The 17,572-nt window shown below is 39.5% G+C and overlaps 1 protein-coding gene and 2 pseudogenes across 8 annotated transcripts in view; 1 reads left to right on the top strand and 2 right to left on the bottom strand.

Annotated features, from left to right (window-relative positions):
* The window catches only part of ZMYM6 (zinc finger MYM-type containing 6), a 43,381-nt gene extending 26,563 nt beyond the window's left edge, over window positions 1-16,818 (bottom strand). The window contains exons 1-7 of one of the 8 annotated variants that reach the window (XM_060140584.1): window positions 16,683-16,818; window positions 15,464-15,630; window positions 14,027-14,120; window positions 5,011-5,095; window positions 3,940-4,189; window positions 625-799; window positions 341-532 (exon numbers count right to left, since the gene is read on the bottom strand). In XM_060140584.1, the coding sequence (XP_059996567.1) occupies window positions 341-532; window positions 625-799; window positions 3,940-4,189; window positions 5,011-5,095; window positions 14,027-14,120; window positions 15,464-15,540 (873 nt within the window). In that variant the 5' untranslated portion in view covers window positions 15,541-15,630; window positions 16,683-16,818. Of the gene's footprint in view, window positions 1-340; window positions 533-624; window positions 800-3,939; window positions 4,190-5,010; window positions 5,096-14,026; window positions 14,121-15,463; window positions 15,631-16,161; window positions 16,302-16,410; window positions 16,602-16,682 lie in introns of those variants that run through there. The other 7 variants (XM_060140585.1, XM_060140586.1, XM_060140589.1 and 4 more) reach the window with 7 other exon arrangements.
* LOC132516288 (ribonuclease P protein subunit p20-like) lies at window positions 7,290-8,500 on the bottom strand (annotated as a pseudogene).
* LOC132516472 (small ribosomal subunit protein eS12-like) lies at window positions 13,326-13,707 on the top strand (annotated as a pseudogene).
* Window positions 16,819-17,572: the final 754 nt, after the last annotated feature.

Raw genomic sequence — 17,572 nt, 5'->3', positions numbered from 1 at the left:
TCATCTTTTAACTCTTGGTCATAGTTTATTCACAATAATATGGGGTTTTCTTCACTATCAATATGTCACAGAATATTTCAGACTCATAGCAAATCATGAAATTATATTTGTGAATTCTTGGCCATGAAGGAAACCCTAAAAAATGACCTAGTTCACCTATATCATCTCACTGTCAAATCAACCCTTACAGCATCAGAATCTATCCCATTTTTCAGGAGGGGAAATCACACACCAAGATCAACTGATGGGAAGAGCTCACTCTTTTACGCTGCACTTCATCCCTGTGCAGCCATCTCAGAAGGGGTAAGCCCAACTGTACACAACAGACTGATATTCATACCTGTTTATATGCTGTGATACTTGTTGAACTAAAAACCTTCTGGGACTGGCAAGGACCAGAGCTACTATAGCAATAGCTTCCACAGTTCTCACAACAGTTCATGGTAAGGTTGTTGGTAGAATGAAATTTTGAAAAACAGGCATCACTACAAAGACCATGTACCACATTTTGATATTTAACTTCAAATCGAATCTAGGAAATAAAAACAGATACAAAATAAGCAAAGCCGGTTAAAAACATCTAATCTGTGAAGAGAATCCCAATAAAGGTGAAATTCAACTTACATCAGCATTCTTCTGACACATACTGCACCTAGTTGAAATGCTATTGGTATATATGGTAACAACAGGTTTTTTCTTTAGCTCATAAGAAGAAAGGCATGATTGGCTGCAGAAATCCTTGCTAGGAGAGGAATTTTCAAATCGGGTTGTGATCACATCCTTTGGATTTAAAATGTCTCTAAAAATAAATAACAAAGGCAAAATGAAATGTGTTCTTCGTAATTGTAATTTCTTCCTCTTTGTGAGCTAAAATAACTACATTTACTAAGGGCAGCTATTGTATAGTAGTAAATGGGTAGCCCTGGAAAAGGCATCTGGGAAACTGGGTTTGATGATTAGTTCTATTACTTATCATCTGAGTGACAATGAGTGAGGCAATTACTGTCTCAATTTCCTCATGTATAAAACGGAGTTTATAATACTGAATTCATAGATGTGTTGAAGGAGAGCTACATTTAAAATATATCTAGCCAGATGCTCATGAAAAAAACATTGAGGCTTCCAGCTCCAACCAACTTTCATCCACTGGAGCCAACAGAACAAGTGGCCATCCCACAACTCCAGACCACAAAACACTTGTCCTCTTACTACCCAGTAGCTGCCAAGAGTAGAAACATGAATGAAATAAGGAATGAAAAAACTTTTTATTTAAATGTAAGATTTGGGAAACAGATGAACTACCAAAGATTAGCATTAAAAATTAGCATGGTATATAAATATTCACTATAACTGAAGAGACCAAAGAAACAAATGACAGACAAAAGCACTATTAAGGCTTGGTATCAGAGGACAGATGGAAACAAGAATGAAACAAAAAGGATACAAATAACTGAGTTGTTCTATGAGACTTGTAGAGTTATTCTGTAAGAGCTAATTGTTACAATAAGCACTGCCAGTAAAAACAGAGACTAAGTTATTGCCATTCTTCTGACAAGTATAAAAACTGAAGGAAATAGTCATTAATTAGAAACACTAGTTTCTAATTAATGACCACACAGTAAAGAAAATTAATGGCAATAATATTATGTACTACAATAATGTACTGGGTAATTTCTATGTGCCACACACTGGTCTCTTTACTCAAATTATCCAATTTAATTATCAAAAAACTCTGTAAGGTAAGTATTATTAGGACACCAAATGAGAAAGGTTAAATAATGACTTGCCAAAGTCATTCAGCTGGTAAGCAGTGAAGCCAGAATACAAATCGAGGCAGTCTGATTCTACAGTCCATGGACTTCATCATTCCACTATTCTGCCTTCCATCCTGTACCTTTATTATACAGAACTCCATGGTAAACTACAAAAGAATAACAACAGCAACAGGGACTCCCCTGGTGGTCCAGTGGTTAAGACTCCGTGCTCCCAATGCAGGGGGCTCAGGTTTGATCCCTGGTCAGGGAACTAAGATCCCGCATGCTAAGATCCTGCATGCCGCACCACACAGCCAAAATAAAAAAAAATTAAAAATATAAAAAAACAGCAATAGAGCACTACTTTAATGTTCTAAAACTCACCTAGCCTTACTAATATGACAGTGAATCTTGGAAACCAAGTGGATATGCCTACATGCAGATGAAGTATTAATTTTGAAAAGTAATTTTTCTACTAAAATGAAAGCAATTAAGAATTTTATTTAATAATGTAAATCTGCCAGTGCTATATATATATAAGTAAACCAATGAGAATGACTTTTTAATGAAAATCTGTGCACATAAATATAAATGCATTCTAAACTTTATACATCCAAATATATGTTGCATCTTAACATTCACCTTAGAGAAACCATACCTCTCCCAACAACATGGCTCAAACATTTTTTCTAATTTCTCTTTTAGTTTATAAGAATTCTAAGCACAACTTTTTAATTTTATAGTCAGAGACCATGTTTAACAGTATGACTCAGTTTAATCATCTACACTAGTCAGCTGGTAAGACATCAAGTAACTTTTGGCAATGTGCAAAAATCAAACCACAGCTTGAAAGATAGATTTATCACCTAACTTAGTCTAAAGGAATGTTTCACAGCCTCTGAAGGCAATGCAAAATCAAGAGACAAAAAAAAATTTTGAATAACAACAGCATTGTGGTAAAAAGCCAATGACAAGAGTCTCTACTTTTAAGAGAATATGTATTTGGATGTATAGGCGGTGTTATGTTCTTTAAAATTTAATTAATTTCCTTTTGATATTTGATATGTTGAGATTGAATATCTAAAAACAAAAAACTAAATTTACTCTTCCAGATCAGTTTCATGAGAATGACATAAAAGAGTTAAAGTAAGGTATTAGAGGGGCATTTTGGAACAAAACTAAATTTGAATATTTAAGTAAAATGTTTTAAAATGCCTCTTTCCTTTTAGTCGGGGATTTCCATTTTAACAGGATCTACTTTTAGATACCTAAGGCCAACACACCAAGCAGATAAAGAAACTATCATATATCGCCAAAGACAAAATAGAGACCTATAAATTATGTTAAATATACATAATACCAAATTTATTATTAAAAATAATAGGATCCCACTTATTAAGCATTTGCTATGTGCTAGGTCCTGTGCCAACACTGTCTCATTAAAACCTGAGGAAGTAGATATTATTTACCAATGAAGAAACTAAGGCTTAGAAAGGTTAAATATCTGACCCAAGGTCATATAGCTGGTAAGTGATAGAGCTACAATCTAAAACCAAGCTCTTAACTTTCCTTGCTCTACATTAGTGACTACTGACAACACACTGTATTCCTAGAATTGCACTACCACACAAATAGGTAAAACGTGCCAAATTCTTCAAACTTACTGAGGCAGAGAAAGAAGTTTATATAACTTCATTGCTATTTCTTCCTCTCTCTGCATCTATGCATTATTATAAAGTAACAATGACCCCCAACAAAAGCTCACAAGGACTTTTCAGGAATAAATGCATTATTTTTGTGGCCATTTACCTTCTAAAGAATTAAATAACTTTCATATACTATTATACGGGTGATATTATTTCATTCTATACTTCAATAACATTCAAGATAACAATTTTGAGTATTGTTGTCTACAATTACAGTAGACGTACAATATAGGAGTGGTCCTATAGTTTCTCACAAATAATTTATTTCTTTCTAATTGAAAGAGATAGGAAAACTGGTCTAAACAATACTTTTTTACATCAAGTCACTTATTTAACTTTACAAAACTTTAGAATTTGCAAACTTCTCAATTAGCTAAAAAGTATTTCCAGGGAAATGAGCTAAAGAGATTTAAAATAGCAATAGCATATTTGAACTAAAAACACTTAAAAAGTAAGGGATATAATTAAGAATTTCATACTTTGAGCAGTTTGCACAGGTTTTCTTGGGAGGAGGTGGTAGGCAGACAGGTGAAGAATATCCGATGATGCACCTTGTGGAGCAAAAGAGCTGAGTAGATCCTGTCTTATGAAATGCAGTTTGCCCCTTATAAAGCATTTTTTTGCAACCAGAACAAAAAACCTGAATAGCTACGGCTGGAACTGAAGGAAGCGATATATTTGGGCCAGATGATGCAAGAGAGAGCTGAAAGCCTGGGGTCAACTGTTGGGCTATAAAAACAAAATAAGAAAAAACAACAACAACAACAAAAACTGTTTTCACATCAACATGAACATATACACATTCTCTATTTTTTAGGACAAATTCCCTCAGTCTTGAAATCCAATATTGAGGCAATAACCACTCTAAAACAGGCAGCTTCAAACTTTTGAACCATGACACATAGTTAGAACTACATTTCACATTATAACCCAAGAGACACACACATACATCTGTATGTGCATGTGTGTGTATATGTATATAAAATTTAATAACTGAAACAGTAGTTTCATGAAATAATATGCTTCCTTACTATATGCACCACACTCTGATATACAGTTGACCCTTAAACAACTCAGAGGTTAGGGGTGCCGACCCCACGCAGTCAAAAATCTGTGTCCTGCTATCTCTGTCTCAAAAACAAAAGAATTGATAAATGACTCATCCAAGGGCAGGAAGCTGAAACAGTCTGGATAGAATCAGGACTCAAACCCTAGTTCTTCTGATTCCACATATTGTGATCTCCAATAGAACATAAAAATGTCCCCACACTTAGTTAATTTACAGATCTGTAGAATAAAAATACAGGTACTATATTTATTGAAAAAAATCACCTGTAAGTGGAACTGCGTAGTTCAAACCCATGTTGTTCAAGGACCAACTGTAATTATATTCCACTTTTTAAAATACTGGTCAAGACCAGCTAGCCAGTTTGAAAAGCACTGCTTTGTCTAAAGGAAGAAAAAGACTTACATGAGGTACTTTCCCTCAATTCTACTGGTCAGAATATAACAAATACTGATTCTAACTAACTTACAGTTCTGTTTCTTACCAAGAGGACTGTCACTGACTGAAAAGACAGCACTAATTTTCAGTTCACTTTCTTGAGTTTTCGGCTTTGAAGCATGTACATATTCCTTAAAGAAAAAAAGAAAAGACAGAGAAATGAATACAGTGTTAGTACTGAGGAAACTAGAAATTCAAACAAAAAAATAACTGTCATATTCATCTCTTCTACATTATAGTCGTAATCGCCTTCAAATACCTCAAAAGTCAAAATTTACAAGTTATTAGACTAGATTTAATCTTTTTCTTTCTTTTTTTTTTGCTGCATTGGGTCTTCGTTGCTGCGCGCAGGCTTTTTCTAGTTGCGGCGAGCATGGGCTACTCTTCGTTGCGGTGGGCAGGCTTCTCATTGAGATGGCTTCTCTTGTTGCAGAGCACAGGCTCTAGGTGCACAGGCTTCAGTAATTGTAGCACACAGGCTCAGTAGTTGTGGCTCGCGGGCTGTAGAGCACAGGCTCAGCAGTTGTGGCGCACAGGCTTAGTTGCTCCGCAGCATGTGTGATCTTCCCAGACCAGGGCTCAAACCTGTGTACCCTGCATTGGCAGGCGGATTCTTAACCACTGCACCACCAGGGAAGCCCTAGATTTAATCTTTACAAAAAGGATCTTTAGAACTGAAGAATCTTTTATGATAGTTATATCTACTTCTCAAATGTAATCTTGTTATATGGGAGTAATACACAGCTATTTCAATGCTGAGCACTACCCCTTTTATAGGCTGTGTTTATAACGGAGCAATAAATGAAATTAAATCTGAATGATTTAGAGTTTGGATCAAATTAGTAATTTTAGCCAACAGATTTGCAAGTGGCATATCTCTTAATGTCAGAAGACACGAGTTTCAATGCAATCTGCTCATTACACAAAAAATCAACACAGCCTAAATCAGGTTTATCTTTAATGTATTCTTCAAAATGCTTTAAAATAACACGTAATCATGAAAGAAATTAAAATACATATACCTAACTTGAAAAAGAGTGCCCTTTATTCTGAGATCAGAACTACCCTACATTTTGGAGCGGCGGGTGGGGGGGGGGTGGGTTGTTAAAACAGTCTTACATATTTCAAATAAAGTTTATTTATTTTTTTAAATGACAGTGTTCTTTTTTTTTTTTTAGTTATAGTATTTTATTTATTTTATTTGTGACTGCGTTGGGTCTTCGTTGCTGTGCACAGGCTTTCTCTAGTTGTGGCGAGTGGAGGCTCCTCTTCGTTGCAGTGCGCAGGCTTCTCATTGCGGTGGCTTCTCTTGTTACAGAGCACGGGCTCTAGGCGCGTGGGCTTCAGTAGTTGTGGCTCGCGGGCTCCGCAGTTGTGGTGCATGGGCTCAGTAGTTGTGGCATGCGGGCTTCAGTAGTTGTGGTTCGCGGGCTCTAGAGCGCAGGCTCAGTAATTGTGGTGCACGGGCTTAGCTGCTTCATGGCATGTGGGATCTTCCCGGACCAGGGCTCGAACCCGTGTGGCCTGCACTGGCAGGCGGATTCTTAACCACCGCGTCACCAGGGAAGCCCTCAAAGTTTTTTGGGTTTTTTTTTTTGCGGTACGCAGGCCTCTCACTGTTGTGGCCTCTCCCATTGCAGAGCACAGGCTCCGGATGTGCAGGCTCAGCGGCCACGGCTCACGGGCCTAGCCGCTCTGCGGCATGTGGGATCTTCCCAGACCGGGGCACAAACCCATGTCCCCTGCATCGGCAGGTGGACTCTCAACCACTGCGCCACCAGGGAAGCCCGCCCTCAAAGTTTTTTGAAACAATGGTGATAATAAATGGTAGTTGTATTTTTAATCTCCCTGTACTTAGCAAAATAAATGACAAATGTATCGGTTCCCAAAGTTACTTTGGAATTTCTTTGGAATATTAAATGCCAAAGATTAAGAACCACTGCATTAATTTACCACTTCCCATGATGTACGTTATGGCACCAAACAAACTGCTGCCTATAAGGTAAGAATTATTGAACTTTCTTTATGGATGAGGAAAGTGAGGCTTAGAGATGTTCATCAACTTGTCCAAGGTCACAAAGATACTAAGTGCACAGATGGGAATCAAACCCAGGTCTCTCTGTTTCAAAATCCATGCTGTCTCCCTCCTAAATGTACAAATACAATATAACATAATTACTATAATGAATTCAAACTCTGGTCCCCAATGGAAATTAAGTTCCCCTGTTGTAGCTTCTCCCATCTCCTTTCACTCACAGCACTTGTCATAATACATCATATCATATTTATTTGGGTGATAATCTGTTTAATGTCTAACACCCCTCCTCCTCCCCCACACATACACTAGACCAAAAGGACCATGTCCACTAGGGACAGGGACCATATCTGTTTTTCCACCTCTGTACATTCAACACCCAGCACAGTCAACATAACAAAGAAGACTATGGGTTCCGGGAGCAGACAGAAACAGGTGTGGTCCTGGTTCTTTTTTTTTTTTTTTTTTGCAGTGGGGTGGCCGGGCACCAACACAACTTGATACGTTTGACTGTATAGGACAATGGTTACAGAACACAAAGATTCAGAAAGACCCACTGCTTGGGCCCAACAAAAGACAATATTCGCCCTCTGAATTCATAGTCCTCGGGGCTGCAAGGAGGACAGGCTTTTTCCTACATGCCTCTGGTAGAAGGTCCATGACAGTACTCAGTAGAGCCACATCTGAGCCTAGCTGTATGCAGTGGGTGGATAAGACAGGACAGCCTCATTTCAATTACTTGGGTGCGACCCTGAAGACACAGATGTGGATGGCTGAGTTGTTGTAGATCTGGGTCAGCAGCGCTCACGTGTAAGTCTCTGGTTCCAGTTCAACGACAAGCTCCACAGTGGAGGTACTGGCACCACCTGCCGGGACCTGAAGCTGCCAGCCTGAAGCTGTAGGGCAATGTTCATGGTGCAGTTGATGGCCAGTGCATGTAGATCTCAGTGCATGAGTTCTGACCCCATGCCCGTCCGTCCAGCAGTTTCTGGCAGTGGGCCAGCTGGGCCTTAACATCAGTCTTCATGTTGACAGAAATGTCATTGGGTTTCCGGTGCAGGCAGTGGGGAAGCCGCTTCCACAGGGTGTACTAAACCGGGTCCAGCTCAGCCTCGATGGCCCCGCGGGGCTCTCGATTTTCAGCCATGCTGTGTGCCTCCCTCCGGTCCACAGTGTCCTCCACGCGCATGTGGCCCACTCCCCTGCCAGGCCACTCAAGCATTGCGCCAACCAGCCAGAATACAGAATGCTGCCCATGACCCCAAGGCCCCAAGAAGGGGAGAAAAGGAAAGGGGTATGCCGCAGGAATGCCAGAACACTAGCGATCCCGGTTCTTAAACAAGTTATTTAATCTTTCTCAGTTTCAACTTCCTTATCTATAAAGATAATATTATCTAACCCACTGGACTAGATTTATGGGGGATAAATGATTTAATACAAATAAAGTGTGTAGTGTGATGCCTTGCAGTTAGCCAGAAGTTAAACATGATTTAAGAACAAAAATGCTAGCTCTTACTCTTTTCATAATTATGACATTGAATAAATATTTGTTGAATGAATGAATCTAAGTTAGTTCAATTCAAAGTGGACATTCAAGTTCATTCAATTCAAATGTTCTTAAACATTATACTCAAATAACAGTATTTACTTATTGGCACTTGCAAAAAGAAGAGGAAGTTAAAGTACCTATATACACCTCCTTCAACTTACCAAAAAGAACACTTAAGACTCAATAAAAAATTGTCTTACCATCAATTCAATCTCTAGTATTTTTCTAATATGCCTGTTACATTTCCCTAGTCAGTTTCTTTTACTTCATAAAGTAACTGTTCCACACCTCCATCACTCATAAGTCCCAACCCCACATTCTTCCTGCTCAGTAATGTTTCTATTTCACCAAGAAAATAGAAGCAGCTAAGTAAGAATTCCTGCAACATTCTGATTCCCCCCCCCCACCATGCCTACAAATTGATCAGCAAACTGTCCTTGAACCTTACAGGAAAAGGCAACCTTCTCAGTCATGACTAAAACAGCGCTTATGTTCAGGATCTCTTTCCCTCTCCCTTCTTACAGCACTTCATACTGATTTTGTGTATCCTCAGCCTCTCTCTATCTTGTCAACTAAAAGCAGCATGAACTGTAAAGAGGCAAAAAGGTAGTTTATTTAGGTTCTTAGAATTGTAATTCAGGGATCACAGATTCTGGAAGAACCCAGAATAGTGTCCCAGTGGAGGAAAATGGGTGGAGGTTTTTATGGGGAAAAGGAGGAAGCTCACACAGGCTTACACAAGCTGTTTACCAAGAATTTGGATTGGACGATAAAACTGTTCTGTTCATACGATTGGGTTATCAAGCACGTCTCATCCATTACTAGGGAAAGGTATGGTTTCCTTAGTCCAGAAAGAGTCCAGTTCTCAGCATTGTTCTTTCCTTTTGGCAACTCAGCAACTATTCAGCAGTTTTATGTTAGAGAGTTCAGCAAAAGTTCAGCATGGGCAGCAAATGTGGAGATCCTCAAGACAGTCTCAGTCATTCTTGCCTTTGTTCCTTTCACAACCTCCATATAGGTTTCTTCCCTTCGGCTTACAAGGAACCTATTCCCTAAGGAACTACTGCCCTCTCTTCTCTCTCCCTTTACAACCGAACTTAGAGAAAAAGTATTCCATTCTTTCTCTACTTCCTCACTTTGATTCCCTCCTGAACACAATGCAATCAGGCTACTGCTTCAACTGAAGGTGTTTTAAGATAACCGATCATCTCACTATTGTGTAATTCAACAAACAATTTTAGGTTTTATCTTACTTGGCTTCTCAGATACATCTGACACTGCCAATGATTCCACTGGTTGTCTTCGGATTATGTTATTACTTCAATTCATCATTACTATTTCTTAGTATCCTTCATTGATCTTATATTCACCCCTGAAGTCAATGGTTCCAAATTCAGTGGCATCAGAAGCCCCTAAAAGTCTTATTAAGACATAGAGTGTTGGGTTTCAGCCTCAGAATTTCTGATTCAGCAGGTCTGGAGCAGGGCCCAAGAATATACGTTTTTAACAAGTTCCCAGGTAATGATGAGGCTGCTGCTTGAGGGACTACTTTGAAGCCATTTTGAAGCACTAAATTAATCTAGTTCCCAGCTTTCTATCCTGAGCTCTACTCTCTTTTCTCTACTTTTGTTCCCTGAACAATCTCATCCACCTTCATGACTTCAACTATCACCTATATAGGGTCATCAGATATAGCAAATAAAAATATAAAATGACCAGTTAAATTTGAATTTCAAATAAACAACAAATAATTCTTTAGTATAAGTAAGTCCCAAACATTGCATGTAACATACTTATATGAAAAAATATTCATTGTTCATTTGGTAGTCAAATTTAACTGAGCATTCTACATTTTTATCTGGCAACACTATACCTACAGGTAGATAACTCTCTAATCTCTAAATACCACATCCATATGGGCAAATGCCTCCCAGTGCAAATTACCACTTGAATGTCCCACGAGCCCCTTAACACAACAGATTCCAACACTTATTACTTCCCCCCAAATCCTGTTCCTAGCCCCTCAGTAAATGGTACTGTCACAAACTCAACTTACTGAAGCCAGAAACCTCTTGAGTATTCCTGGATCCTCCTTGACCCTCATACTTCATTTGCTATCTCTAAGTTGGATCAATTCTACCTGAACATCTAAAATCTATTCTCTTCTCCCACTTTGCTAGTGAAATACTCAACCACTAAACACACCACATTCTCTCACCCCTCCATGACTTGGCACATGCTCTTCTCTGTCTGAAGCTCTTCATCAATTGCTATTAACTCAAGCGCTACCCATCCTGTGAAGCCTTCCTCTCCTCCCTAGACAGACATAAGGGATCCTTTCCCTGTGCTCCCAATGCACCTTACACAATATTTAAAATTACAGTAATTACATAATACTGTGATTTTATATCTGTATAGAAGTGGCACAAAGCAACAGAAAGAATATATGCTTGAAGCCAGTCAAAACTAAGTTCCTATTCTAGTTCTGATGCTTCCTTTGAGTTTGTAAGTTACTTAACCTGTCCTTCCCTCAGTTCCCTCCTTTGTAAAATGGGGTAAGGATACTTCCCTCCTATGTTTGTAGAGTTTAAATGAGAATAGGTAAGACATACGTAGCATACCTTCTGGCAGGGAGAAGTCACCCAGCAAATAATTACCTCTCCCATTTCCATACCTTTATTCCCCCTTACTATCAATTCTCTTGAGAGCAGAGGCCCTATCTTTTCATCTTTGTAGCTCCTCTGAAAACAAAATAACTAACAAAGCTTAGCATCCTAGTTAAGGGTTTGGGCTCTTGAACCAGACTGCCTGGGTTCAAATGCTAACTCACCCATTTACTAGTTGTGTTACATTTAGTCTAGCAAGTTACCATCTGTGTCTCTGTTTCCTTGTATGTGAAGTGGGAATAATAACATACTTAACTCGTAGGGTTGTAAGCGTCACATGTAAACTGCTTACAATGGTGTTCAACAAGTGCTTTAGGTTATATAAACAGGAATAAAAGTCACTGAACGACTGAATGAGAGCTCAACTATAGCTTTAATATCCAGAACAGACCCTTAGTATATCATAAAATACTCAACTTTTCAATTTTTTGTCTATTTTCCAATATTCAAATACGACATGAAAAATTGCACATACTATTTGTTCAATTGGCTTTTCCACCATAGGTCACACTCTCAATCATGAAAAAGTATAGCCTATTCACCTTGAAGCATTAATATAAACCAAAAGGAACTAAGTAGGCCCCTATCCACTTAAATTTACAATGTAAGCTGTTAACGGGATTTTCATTATCACAATTTTTATACAGAAAGAATACTCAATTAACTCACAGTACAATATTTCTTAAATTTTTATACTACAGGCAAGGTACGATGAAAGAAATATTGGATCTGGAATTTTAAAAAACTGGTTTTGTATCCCAGCTTTGCCATGAGACCTTGGTGAAGTCACTTATTCCTTCAGGCTCAGTTTCCTCATCTGTGAAACACAGTCTCTTTTATTTTAATTACTGAGTATGTGCCAGTCATTGTGCAAGGAACTGAGATCAAATAAGACGAGACCCAGGAAACCAAATTCATTGACCTCCAGATGCCATAATAAATGTAAAAGCACTACATGATTTAAAAAAAAAGACAGAGAAAGAATGGCTAATTCTACCTGAGTGACAGTTAAACTATATCTTAAAAGAAGAGGAACTTTTTGCCAAGCTAAAGTATCCAGTTTAGGATACACAGGCAGAAGAAATGGCATGTGCAAAGGCAAGGAAATAAAAATCAACAGAATATACCTTCCTGTGAAATGCAAATAGTTTGCAGGAGCATAGATTAGAAAAGGTGGGAAGCACTACTGGGCATATATCCTGAGAAGACCATAATTCAAAAAGAGTCACGTACCACAATGTTCATTGCAGCTCTATTTACAATAGCCAGGACATGGAAGCTACCTAAGTGTCCATCAACAGATGAATGGATAAAGAAGATGTGGCACAGATATACAATGGAATATTACTCAGCCATAAAAAGAAACGAAATTGAGTTATTTGTAGTGAGGTGGATGGACCTAGAGTGCGTCATACAGAGTGAAGTCAGAAAGAGAAAAACAAATACCGTACGCTAACACATATATATAGAATCTTAAAAAAAAAAAAAAAGGTTCTGAAGAACCTAGGGGTAGGACAGGAATAAAGACACAGACATAGAGAATGGACTTGAGGACATGGGGAGGGGGAAGGGTAAGCTGGGACGAAGTGAGAGAGTGGCATTGACATATACACATTACCAAATGTAAAACAGATAGCTAACGGGAAGCAGCCACATAGCACAGGGAGATCAGCTCGGTGCTTTGTGTCCACCTAGAGGGGTGGGTTAGGGAGGGTGAAAGGGAGATGCAAGAGGGAGGAACTATGGGGATATAATATTTATGTATAGCTGATTCACTTTGTTATACAGCAGAAACTAACACACCACTGTAAAGCAATTATACTCCAATAAAGATGTTAAAAAAAAAAAGAAAGAAAAGAAAAGGTGGGAAGGATGACTGACGACACTGAAGAGGAAAACAAAGGCCTAAACATGGATAGTTCGGATGCCACACTAAAAAGTTTATGTTTTATCCTGCATGAGGAGACAGGGTCTTTAAAGAGAGCAGTGTCATCAGATCTATAAAGAGCACCATAGTGCTCTTTCCCTGTTGCTGGGGAATTGCATGGGAGGTAGAGGCCCCGGTGCATTCAAGATTCGGCTCCACCCATAAACCATTGCTGTGGCCATAACCCACCGCCTTGGTGGAGGAAAGCATTTCCACTGGAGGTGTAATGGACATTAATACTGCTTTACAAGAGGTGCTGAAGACCACCCTCATCCAGGACGGCCTAGCATGTGGCATTCCGAAGCTGCCAAAGCCTTAGACAAGTGCCAATCCCACCTCTGTGTGCTTGCATCCAATTCTGATGAGCTTATGTCAAGGTGGTAAAGGCCCTTGTGCTGAATGACAAATCAACCTAATTAAGGTTGATGGTAACAAGAAACCAGGGGAATGGGTAGGCCTCTGTAAAACTGACAGACAGGAAAAACCCTGTAAAGTGGATGGTTGCAGTTGTGCGGTGGTTAAGCAAAGAGTCTCAGGCCAAGGATGTCATTAAGGAGTACTTCTAATAGAAGAAATGATCAAATTAAAAACTTGGCTCTTGTTCCTCAAAAAAAAACAAAAAAAAGAGTATCACTATACAGAGTTTTGGTGAGATATGTGACTGAAGACATGACGATGAATAGGAAACTGTTATAAAAGTCCAGATGAGAAATAATAAAACAGGGAGGAAAGGGCAAGATAAAAAAAATTCTTAAAAGGTAGAACCCACAAAACTTGACAAACAAATGGTTACTCTGTCAAGAGAAGAGAAAGAATTTACCATCTGGAGGGAAAATAAGTGTCATGGATACCACCATCCCCCACCCCACATCCTGTAGACACTACCTCAGAACCCTTCGCAGCACAGCATTTTAGGAAGGCGTGGAGTGGATGAACAAGACAACATCTACTTGACATCCCTGTCCTGGAATGACACTGCCTTTGAGATAATAAGAGAAATAGAGTATTATCACTATGACTTATTTTATTATTTATATTTTCAATATTATTGATTTGCTTATGCAATGAAGCCAATAACTAGAGTATAAAGCAAAAGAACTGTCCATGAAGGAAAAAAAAAATCATTTTTTGCCAAAACAACTAACTGGTCTCTCCACACTAATCTCCACAGATTTCCAATCTGGGTCCCTAAAAGGTAGCCATATGATCTTTCCAAACATGTTTATCTTATTCTCCCAAGTAAAACCCTACAATGGCTTCCCAAAGCTCTCAGGAGAAGACCAAAATTCGTAACAAGGTCCACAAGGTTCTGCATAATCTGGCCCCAAACTACCTACACTGCCTCATCCTAGAAGTAGGATAGCATAGGCTCTGAAGTCTGATACCTGGGTTTGAATCCAATCTTTGCTATTTATGAGCTGTGATCTGTGGTAAACTGCTTGACCTCTTTGTACCTGGTTTCCTCATCTCTAAAATGGGCATAATAATACGGTTGTGAGAATGGTGCCTGGCACAGTCTAAATACATATAAGTGTTAATAGTAGTAAGTTAGTATTTATAAGATCATGTTATTATGATATAATATACTCTACATATTGACGTATTAATATCACTATTAGTATTGTTATTATGATCATCATTATCATCGTCATCACCATTTTTGCACCTCTTCTGTTCCAGGCCCACTGGTCCTGCAGTCCTTCAAAAGAACCAAGCATCTTCCCAAGTCAGAGCTTTCCTGTATGCAGATCACTCTACCTGGAACACTCTCCTCCATGCCCTCACCTAGTCAATTCATTCTTCATAATTCGGCTGACAAATCCTTCTCTAGCCCCCTGCCCCCAATCAAAACTAGGTCAGATTCCCCATTTCAGGCTTTTCTTCCACAGCACTTGTCTTAGTTTGTAATTATATATATCATGTGATCAATAACTTGTGTAATGTCTATCTCCTCTACTAACCTGCAAGCTCTATGAAGGAAGGGACTAAACTGATTTTGCTCACTCCTGGATCCCCAGAGCCTGGCATAGAGTAGACCACAAATACAGAATAAATGGAAACTACTATCAGATACAAGAGAACTTTTTAAAAAGGTACCAATGGAAAAAGGGTAATACACGTTACTTTCTTCTCACAAAAAGAAATATAATAGAGTTACCAAGATCTTTTTTCATTCAAAGAGCAGAATAGGTGATTTACTCATCTAATGGGGAAAAAATCAGTTTGGGTTACCTTGCAAGTCAGAAACTAACTAAAAATTTGAATTCACCAGGTAGAAAGGAAGAAATTTTTTAAAATTTAAAATAAATATGAAATGCTTACTTGAGCATTGTCAGGTTCTTCTTTAATTTTGTCCAGAAGCCCCCGCTGCGGTGCCATTGCTTTGCCACATTCACCATCCAAAGGTTCTTTCATTCTAATTTTTTAGGTAAAGGAATTCCCCGGTCTAAAACTAATAGATTTCTTCTTAGTGATGGATAGTTGGATTCCTAAAACACAACATAAAGGATTGGTACTCAGGCTTTTTTTTTTTTTTCATGTTTATCTATATCAAAAGCTTTGTTTTGAGCACAAGGTTTTAGGGCTAAGCATTTGGAAAAAAAACAACTCTTCTGGGGCCATGACTCTTCTCCTTTCTTCCTGCCTTCTGCTTCTTTGGTAGCTGCCTTCACATAAAGTCTTACAGCAATAGCTCCCACTTCCCTGATAGCTTTAAAGACAAATACTCTGGTCTTTTATATGTTGAAAGTTACTGAGGTAATTAGACTGGCAGACCAACACGTGAGAGAACGTTACCAAGCTCTTAGAAGAAAGGACTCAGAAATACTGTTTCTGAGTCCATGAGAATTAGTACTTGGAGGCCCACCTCAGCTTATATTTCTCAAAATGGGGCACACCAAACTCCCCACCCCCACCTCTAACTCAGCCTTCACTAGAGGCCTCCATAAGGGCCCCAACTCTCGGCTTAAAGATAGATGAGAGCGCAAGTTGCCACCACAAATGAACAGGTATGCCCTTACTTAAAGTGGACCACCTGCAGGGTCTCACGAAGGCCATGCCCAGGAATGAGCCCCTCTGAGATCCGCTTCCTAATCTCCTTCTTGTAAACAAGATTAGTCATTCAGCGGACTTCCCTTCCCCTAAACAGGACGTAGTACACCTGAAGCAAAAAGGAAACTCTCCAAAGTTGTCTTTACCCAAACAGGCAAGCCAGACATGGAAATGGGCAACTGGCTTAATAACCAGTTCGAGGGATGAGAATTTAGGACTACCTGCCACAGTTACAATCTATGGGCTCTCGTGTCGTAATCGCTCCCAAAATCTCGTCCCCACCAATAATTCCCACGCCTGTCACAGGGTACAAACGCTGCAACGTTGTATCTTTTGGAGAGAACGCGACCCGCAAATGCCTGTCAGCGTGTCCCTGCAGCGAAACCGCAACGCCCGACTGCGCCGCTTCCGCCCAGCGCCCGCCTCGTCACGTGGCGCGGCCGCCGCCCCGCCCCACGCGGCCCCTCCCGCTGCTACCGGCCGCGCTCACCTTCTGGTGGCTTCCCTGCTCCCGGGGAGCACCGACCGGGGAAGGGGGAGTAGAACCCACGGCCCCCACCCTGGGACGAAGATTATTTTCTCTTACAGGAATTTTTCCGCCTAATCCATCGCAACGCAGCACCCGGACAACTGCGCGTGCGCAACCCTGGTCTCCGCCCCCTTTCCCATTATGCTCCAGACCTGAGCTGAGTGGATTTCCCAGAATTCCTCTTTCCTCAGTTATGGTTGACTTCTTAAAGAGACCAAAACCCAATGGTGAGAAGATAGAGGAAGAGGTTGGGAGGAAACTAAGGGGCGTAAGATGACGCTGTTAAGTGCCCTGCACCATTCTTTATTGCCCATGTCTGGAAAGGTGACCTGCCAAGAGAACATGAATAAATAATAGCTGATATTTATTAAGCCAAGTGTTTGGTAAACACTTGATATGAATCTTTCCACTTAATGCTCATCACAACTCCAAGAGGTACAATTTTTTTCTGGGAGCTGTAAATGAAGACATCAACTTGTTCAAAGTCAAGATTTGATGTGTTTTCACTCAACATTGTTTTGGAGATACATCTATGATCTGTGAGGCTGTCGTTTATTTGTTTTGACTGCTGTATAGTATTCCACTTTATGAATGCGCTACAGTTTAACTGTCTACTTCTGATGGACATTTGAGTTATTTCCAATGTTTGGCCATTAGGAATGATAGCGCTGTGAACATTCCTGCCTCTTGTGACACATATGCTAGGTTTATACCTAGCAGTGAAATTGCTTGTTGTGTATATATGAAACTTAAGTGGATAATTTCAAACAACTTTAGAAAGTGGTTGTTTCAGTTTGTACTTCCACCAGCCAATTTATAAGAATTCCATTTGCCCCACATCCTTGCCAGTA

This window comes from Lagenorhynchus albirostris, chromosome 2 (assembly GCF_949774975.1).
Source record: "Lagenorhynchus albirostris chromosome 2, mLagAlb1.1, whole genome shotgun sequence".
NCBI lineage: Eukaryota > Metazoa > Chordata > Mammalia > Artiodactyla > Delphinidae > Lagenorhynchus > Lagenorhynchus albirostris.
The sequence above is the reverse complement of the archived record's forward strand: the minus strand, read 5'-3'. Positions and strand labels throughout refer to the sequence as shown.